An 8626-nucleotide genomic window follows, 5' to 3' on the forward strand; every position below is an offset into this window, starting at 1 on the left:
GGACCACCAGGCTCACTTAATTCCCCCACTTAGCTAGCCCGCTTAATTTCCCCACCCCTAAAATGAGGTTAGCGGAGTGAGCATTCCATTAACCCCATTTTTGTGACTCTGAGTTGCTGCGCTGTGGCGACTCATGAGTAGATCCCCAACCGGGAGGCTGCAGCAAGCCTCCCAGCCTTGGGGGTCTCCCCAGAATGCTCTGCGCATCTGGAGACTTCCGGGGGCTGGGAGGCCCCCAATCCCCACCGCCCCTACTGGCTCCGTGATGGAGCCAGTAATCATGTGGGTGGCCAAACCAGCCACCTAGGGTGGGCTCTCTGCTTGTCTGCGGGGAGAGTGGGTCAAGCCCGCTCTCCTCCCAGAAGCCCTGCAGGCTCTCCACACTGCTCATGTGGAGAGACTCATTGTGTTAGTCATGGGGTGGGGGTGGGGGGGATGCTGCTTAACTTGCAGCAGCAGGAGAGACTCAGTGGAGCGGCGGGGGGGCTCCAAAGGCCTTTAGGTCCAGGCTCCAAAATGACCAAAGTGCCCCTCTGCTTGCAATCAGTGTGTCATTGTGCCTGTCCAGCTGTTCTTTACCTTTTTCTTTGTGAAGGGGTTATAATACATTTTTAATCATAAAAATATGTTAAACAAGTAAACATGCCTGTTCCTCTTTGGTTACAGTTTGTTTTGATGCCAATTGAAGTAGCTATTGAAGATATGCAAAAGAAAACTCAGGAACTAGCCGTGGCCATTAGCCAGGTGCCACCAGATGCCAAAATGCTTCAGATGGTGCTTCAGGGTTCCGTGGGAGCCACAGTAAATCAGGTACGTACAACTAAGTAATAGGGTAGTGTTGTTTCTGCAGGTAGTTCATTATTTTCTCTGCTCCTCTCACTTCAGCCACACTGTTACCTGTACTAAGTATTAAAATGGTCCACAGACACCATCATAGAAATCAGCTTGGCATACCTTTGTCCCAGTGCTTTTGAGGGCTGAGCTGTTAGATTTGAAGGGGAGATCATTTATCTGCCCCAAACCCGCAGCAGAAGTGCACAAATAAGGAGAGCACTGCTAATTAATACTGTCTGGAGACACAGAGTTAAAGTTCTAAACAAAGTAGTTTATTTAGGAAATATATCAGAGAGATAGGAAAGGCCTAGTTCCTAGCATCTTGCTGCATCAGGAAGGGTAGGAGGGAAAGGAAAGCTTTTCTCAGGTGAGAGAATGAAACCTGAGACTCTGAAAGGGGAAGTAGAGTAGAAGAAGTGTGGTCAGAGAGAGAATTCTCTTGCTCAGTATCTCTGCCCCTAGTGCCCCAATGGTTAATAGGGTTGCTGGTGCTAAGAGTGGATGCCATCAGGAGCTGCATCTCCAGCATGAACAGGGCTAATACACTCTTACCAGCCTGTTGTGAATTGACACCCAGCTTTTCCTCCCATTTTTGTGACCCCTGGCTCATAAGCTCCAATAAGTTGCCATTGTTACTTACCAAACCCTGATATCGAGTACTGCCCCCACCACCAGACTCTCACCTGCATCTTCCATTGCAACTGGGATTCCCTGCCTATTGTTTCTTCCTGATGTCTCAATGTCTCAAGTGGAAGAATAATTTATTCCACTTATTCGGTTTTACATTATAGTGATTCTGGTTGTTGTGGCAAAGATATCTGCTCATATACACCAGTCTTTGCTCTTCCTTTACTTGAGCAATATGCCTAATGTAATACAATATTCTGTTATTCTCATAAGGGACCACTAGAGGTAGCCCAAGTGTTCCTGGCTGACATTCCAGAAGATCCAAAACTTTACCGACATCACAACAAGCTGAGGTTATGCTTCAAAGAGTTCCTAATGAGGTAAATAAAGAAGAAACACAGAGATCTGTTGAAACTCACTGTGCAAGTATACTTGCACCCAGTCTGTACTGGCATTTTTGTGTATGTTGGTTGGACATCAGAGGTGCAAACAAGTCACAGGTTTCACACGGTCCCAGGGTCCCACTATTTCCAGAGCAATGTCTAGACTAGGCTGTCTCTGATTGTAAAAAGTGCCTTGTTTCCCATCTTTCTACTTCATCAGGATGGTGCCAGTAAAAGGCTCAGCATCAGCCTAGCAGATTTCTTCTGAACTAGCTGAACCCGCACAGAGCATCTGTATGGTAGTTTACTAACTTTCTGGGGTTTAGTTGGGAGAATTCGTTTAGCTGGTCCTCCCTTTTTAGCCGTGCATTGCACCGTGTTCCCCTCTCTCTCCCCTCTCCCACAACTGTCTCATTGCCCCCCACAACTCCCTCGCTTGCTCTGTCTCCCCCTCCCCACAGCTCCCTCCCTCTGTCCTCCCCCCAGTGGTAGTATACTTTCTTTTGGACTTTTGTTGAGAGAATTTAGTTGATTGTTCAGTTGTTTCAGAGTTGTTGTTGTAGTATGGGTGGTGGGGTTTTTTGGGGGGGGCTGGCAGCTGGACTACAGTCTTTTTTCTTTTCTTTTTTTGAACGAGTGACTGGGAGTGGTGGTATTTTTTTAAAGTTTTATGAGGGGTTTGGTGGGGGGGTTGAGGTGTGGGGTGCGACAGAGTGGCTGTGGGGAAGACAGGCCGGGAACAATGGCGGGAAGGTTAACGGCCCTCAAACGGCCCTCCCCGCCACCACCCGCTGCTTGCAAAGCAGGAAACTGGCCCCAGCTATCCCCCTTGTACCTTCTCCTGCTGCCTCAAGGTTGCCGGCCGATTCCTGCCTGCCATTCCCTTTTCTTCCTTTGTCTCTGTTCCCCAGTCCTCTGTCCTGTTTGCCATTCCCCCGAGTCCCGCCAGCCTCCCTCGCTGAGGCTCCCTCCCCAGGCATCCACACGGCTCTGGATGCCTCCAGACGCAGTCCTCAACTCGGTCATCTGTTAGCGAATTATATATATAGATGGTCACTATACCTCATACAGATTTATTTATTTATTTATTCATTCATTCATTCATTCATTCATTCATTTGATTTCTATACCGCCCTTCCAAAAATGGCTCAGGGCAGTTTACACAGAGAAATCACAAATAAATTAGATGGCTCCCTGTCCCCAAAGGACTCACAATGTAAAAAGAAACATAAGATAGACACCAGCAACAGTCACTAGAGGTACTGTTCCAAAGTCCGACGGTGGACTTCAACCTATTATGGACCTAAGGGACCTAAACTCATTGGTCATTTACAAGAAATTCCAAATGCTTACACTTGCCACTATCCTCCTCCCTTTTGAAAAGGTAAGTCTGGTTTCCATCTCTGGATCTCGAAGACACGTACTACCATATTTCCATCAGGTCTCAGCACAGAAAGTTGCTGCATTTCCAGATCAGGTCTTCTGTGTTTCAATACAAAGCACTTCAGTTTGGACTTTCTTCTGCCCCGTGCCCCTGGTCTACACAAAGTGCATGGTGGTCATTGTAGGCTTCCTCCAGGAACCCAGTATCCAAGTCTTCCCATATCTAAATGATTGGCTGTTCATCACGGATACCAAAGAAGACCTCCACGGCTGCCCGAAATATTTCATTGCTCTTCTTGCAGTCTTGGGGTTGTGGATAAACTAAAAAAAGTCCTGCCGAATTCCTTTGGGGATCATCAAATTCCTCAGCATTGTTTTCAATTCAGAGAAAGAAAATATCTACCTTCCCCCAGAACAGATCTCAGCTCTATGCGGGCTCACTGAGGAATGCATACTTCACCCAGCTCAACCGACAAGAGTGGTACAACTCATAGGTCTTATGGCTTCAATGACAACAGTACTGCCACACGCCCTACAAAGGTGGTTCCTCTGTGCCTTCAACCACCTGCGTCACCCTCAGTCCTGCATCCTCATGTTACCACCTCACATACTTAAAATTATTCAATGGTGGAAGACACTGAAGAATTTATGTGGTTCTACAAGTTTTCGAACAAGGCCAGTCTCCTCTGCCATCACAACAGACAGGTTGGAGTGCTCACCTTGACGACGTTACAGTCCAGGGCCTGTGGTCTCAGAGAGAGTGGCATTGAGGATTCATTGTTTGGACAGTGCCAACTGTCAACTGCCATGTGTCAACTACACACACACACACCCTCTCTCTCTCTCTCTTTCTCTCACACACACACACTGGGGTACTTAAGTTATTTTTTTATGAATTTTGGAAGTGCTTAGATTCTTTGGTGTCTTTATTGCACACTTTCATTTCTTCTGTTCATTTTGACCCCACTGCTTTGTGGGTGGGGGTAGGGAATTAGTGGCATCCCATGTGCCAACTGCCCCCTAACCCGCAAGCCACTGGGTACTCTTTATATTTTAGGAATTTTTGAGGTGCTTAGACTCTTTGGTGTGTAACGAATCCTCATAGAGATTCATAATGAGGAAAGGTTTTTATTTGTTTGTTTGTCAAATTTGTACACTGCCACAAACCTTCTTCTCTGGGCAGTTAAAAATAACATAAAACAAATTAAAACATACACAGAAATCTTAAAACAATTCAGGCAATCTAAAAATCAAAACAGAATAAAACTTAAATATTTAAAAAGCTGAAAAAGCTTGGGTGAAGAGGTGGATTTTCAAGTGAAGAGGTGGGTATTAGACACCAAAGAGTCTAACCACTTGAAAAAATTCCTAGAACATAAACTGAGTAGTACCCCACTGCCTTGCAGGTGGGAGGGGGTGTAGTTGGAAGTTGACAGTTGGCACTGTCCAAAGACAGTCAAAATGAATAGAAGAAATGAAGATGAATCCTCATAGGGATTCATTGAGGAAAAGTTGTTATATACCAAAGAATCCAAACACTTGAAAAATAGCAGCCACACATTTTGCTCCATAACTTCACTTATCCAATGGCTAGAGCTTAGCTTTTAAAAAAATTAAAGCTGGGAATCTGGGGGAGTTAATTGGAGGAATCTAAATCTCAAATCAATTTGAATAGAATCTAGCGCAATTCAATTTTGACCCAAATCTAGCCAATGAGCCACAGGGGTGATTTGTTCTGATTCCAAATTGCCAGAATCAGCTAGATTTGAGTACAAATCGATTTGCACCCGAATCAATTCATACATCCCTACTGGAGATCAGGATGCAAGACAACTCTATCCTGATGAAACACCAAATAAGGAGAATCAGCCTGAAGGGCTCTAAAGTTCACTCACCCTCTGGGCTGAGGTTATCACCACCAAGAATACTGTCTTCCACATAAGAAGCTGCAAGTCACATGTGGCCAGGGGCGTAACGATAGGGGGGGCAGGCAGGGCACGTGCCCTGGGCGCCACTCTGGTGGGTCACATGGGTGGGGCGCCAAAAAGTGGCATGCCCCCCGACCCCCCCGGGATCGTGTGACGCGGTGGCGGGTGGCGGCGGATCGCCGAGTGCAGCAGAACGACACCAAGGCCTGCCGCCCGGCCCGGCGTCGCTTCCCAACTGCACAGGCGCACCTGCACAGTTCATAGGGCGATCCGCCGCCGCCGGCCGCCACCGCACTTGGCGATCCGCCGCCGCTGGCCGCCGCCACACTCGGCGATCAGCCCGCCACCGCCGCACTCGGCGATCAGCAGCTGCCCGCCGCCGCCGCACTCGGCGATCAGCAGCTGCCCGCCGCCGCCGCGCTCACTCCCACCGCCGCCACGCCTGCCGCCGCGCTCACTCCCACCGCCGACGCTCTCACTCCCTCCGCCACCCGCCACGACGCTCTCACTCCCGCCGCCGCCCGCCACCGACGCGCTCACTCCCGCCGCTGCCCTCCACCAACGCGCTCACTCCGGCCAGCCCAGGGGGACGCAGGTATGTGGGGGGGGCGAGGGGCACAATTTCAGGGGCAGAGCTTGCCCTGGGCGCCGTTTCCCCCCGTTACGCCTCTGCATGTGGCCAATGGTTCAAAGGCCCTACCCGTGAGGCTCAAGAGGACTAGCAGAAGGTCCCAAGGTGGGGACACATTAGGTACATCTGGATGCAAATTGGCTAAGTCCCTAAAGAAGGTACGGATCTTCAAGTCAGACCATAAGGAACACTCTCAAGAAGCACACCAGCGCCCAGTGATAGCTGACAAGTGAACCCGAACCAAGGCCATTGACAGACCCGACTGAGGTAGAGGAGGTGAGCGAGAATATAGGACTGTGGCACCACCTAGGGGTTGACCTTGTCTTCATGAGCCTTATATGTAAAACAGCGCCACTTAGCAGACACAAAATAAATCAGGGGTGATTCAATTCAGACACAAATCGAATTGAAAAAAATCAATTTGTGCACATCCCTAAGCTCCAGTTTCTCCTGAAAGTAGTTTCTATGTTTCATCATTCACAACAGTTATCGTTACCTGTTTTCTATCCTGCCCTGACATCAGAGGTAGAGCACAAACTACATTCTCTAGACGTTCTCTACATATTCGCCATACTGCTCTGCTCCGCAAGACTCCATCTTTGTTCCTCACATGTGGCAATGCACAGCCAGAGCATGAGGGTCATCATGCTTCAGCATAATCGATATCCAGGTGAATTGTGGGCACAATCAAATTGTGCTATGAGGTGGCACAGAGGGCTCCTCTGAGATCTTTGAAGGCTCACTTGGTATGTGCAATGGTGACTTCTACAGCCTTCGACAGAGTAGTTCTGCTTGAGTCCATTTGTCAGGCAGCTACCCGGGCTACGCCTTTGTCCTTTGTGAAGCACTATGCTTTAGACACCAGGGCAAGATGAGATGCTGCTTTTGATCAAGTGGTTCTCCTATCAATCTTGTCTTAGGAGCTTGTCCTCTGCTCCTGCCTCCAGGTAAAATAGCTTGGCATGCACCCATTTGTATGAGGTACAGTGACCACTTAGAAGTTGCTTACCTGTAATGGTGGTCCACTGTACCTTCATACACCCACCCTCCTCCCCTTGGCAGGAGGACTGCTTCTATGGGTTGTGATCTGCCTGTACTTACCTGTGTTGGCAGCAGACTCCTAAACTGAGACGGTGTGGTATCTCCATTCAATGTAGGCTAAAGGGGCATGGCTACCGTCGAAATGTAACAATGCTCGGAAGGTTCCCGAGCTGGGTTTCTGTACACATGTGAAGCCCATGTGTATGAAGTTACAGTGGACCACCAGAAGAACTACCATTACAGGTAGGCAGCTTGCTGTTCTTTGCTCTCTAGGTAGATATGTTTCACCTGTGTGATGCACCTTATTTGCAAACTTTGCCAAATATATAGGGCCCAACATAGCTGAGTGGAATTAATCGATCAATACGTTCCCCCTCTTAATTATGTTTGGAACAGGTGCGGTGAAGCAGTAGAGAAGAATAAGCGCCTGATTACTGCTGACCAAAGGGAATATCAGCAGGAGCTGAAAAAGAACTATAACAAGTTGAAAGAGAACCTCAGACCAATGATTGAGAGGAAAATCCCAGAGTTGTATAAACCCATTGTGAAAGTGAACAGTATTTCAAGGTATAGCAATAATCTCCTTTTATAAAATATTTTAAAAATAGCATAAATATGTTGCGGGACATGTTTTAATACAGCTTCATGCAGTTGACTCAACTTTCTGAATGACATATTCAGCTGTGTCCATTCAGGTTCAAATCAACAGATCATTTGTATAATGGATGTGCACCAAAAGCAGAATCTGTACCACAAACTTCTACAATCCCTGGTAGCATGGCAGCCCTCTGCACCAAGCTATTCCTGACATATACGTAAGATACAAGTGGTACCTCAAAAGACTGAATTGAAATATGGGATAAAAGCTTCAAACACTGCTTAGGCACCTGGGGTATATAGCTAAGACCTTCTTCTGCACGAGCCCCACCACAGATGAAGACCATCTGGGGAGATCTGCCTGCAGTTGCCACCAGCTCATCTGGTGGTAACTTATGGTTGGACCTTCTCTGTAGCTGCCCCTGGACTTTGGAATGTACTCCCTGCTGGAGTAAGAGATTTATCATCTCTGGTGGCTTTTAAGAAGACTCTGAAAACCCACCTGTTTAACTGCACTTTTGGTTAGGGTTTTCATTTGTCCTGTTTCTCTTCTTAATGGTCTTAGCTATTATATATGTTTTAATTGCTATAATTCTTGATTTTGTTAACTTCCTTGAGACTCTATGATTCATCAGTGTAGAAATGTGATAAATAAATAAAAATTGAGTAATTCCCAATCTCATTCAAAATTCCCAGAATAACAAGGCTGATAATGGGGGCTGCATCCTAAGGCTACACTAGATACACACACTGAAATGCCCCCTTCTAATTAACTTTTGCAGGATGTATATCTGGTGCAGCCCTAATGCAGCTCTCATTATCTGCCTTGGCATTCTGGGAATTTTGATTATCCAGATTTGCTGTACATATCCTCAAGGCACCAATATTTTAGAGTACCCTATGCCAGCTAAATATTTAACATGTTAATGGGTTGAAAGCAATTGATGTCCTCCAGATTGTTTGCATAAAATAGGATGGCCTGTACTAATATTCATGTGCCATAGTAGTTATGTAGCAAAGTGTCTCTGTAGTATGTAACACATTATGTAGTAATAGGTAGTTATCAGAACTACATATTATGGAATTAACCATGGATCAAAACATAACATGTTTTCCTCAACTTACCTCCAGTGTTTCAGGAAAGAATAACCAATCATGTCACTTCTTCTTAGGGTAGAGGGGTTACTGCAATTGCAAAATAT

At 46.8% G+C, this 8626-nt stretch overlaps 1 protein-coding gene across 5 annotated transcripts in view; it reads left to right on the forward strand.

Moving 5' to 3' along the window:
* The window catches only part of DOCK8 (dedicator of cytokinesis 8), a 183926-nt gene that overhangs the window by 172389 nt on the left and 2911 nt on the right, over nucleotides 1–8626 (forward strand). For all 5 annotated transcript variants that reach the window (XM_053292960.1, XM_053292963.1, XM_053292965.1 and 2 more), the window contains 3 exons: nucleotides 667–810; nucleotides 1735–1841; nucleotides 7224–7394. In XM_053292960.1, the coding sequence (XP_053148935.1) occupies nucleotides 667–810; nucleotides 1735–1841; nucleotides 7224–7394 (422 nt within the window). The remainder of the gene's footprint in view (nucleotides 1–666; nucleotides 811–1734; nucleotides 1842–7223; nucleotides 7395–8626) is intronic.

Source organism: Hemicordylus capensis, chromosome 2 (genome assembly GCF_027244095.1).
Source record: "Hemicordylus capensis ecotype Gifberg chromosome 2, rHemCap1.1.pri, whole genome shotgun sequence".
Classification (NCBI taxonomy): Eukaryota; Metazoa; Chordata; class Lepidosauria; order Squamata; family Cordylidae; genus Hemicordylus; species Hemicordylus capensis.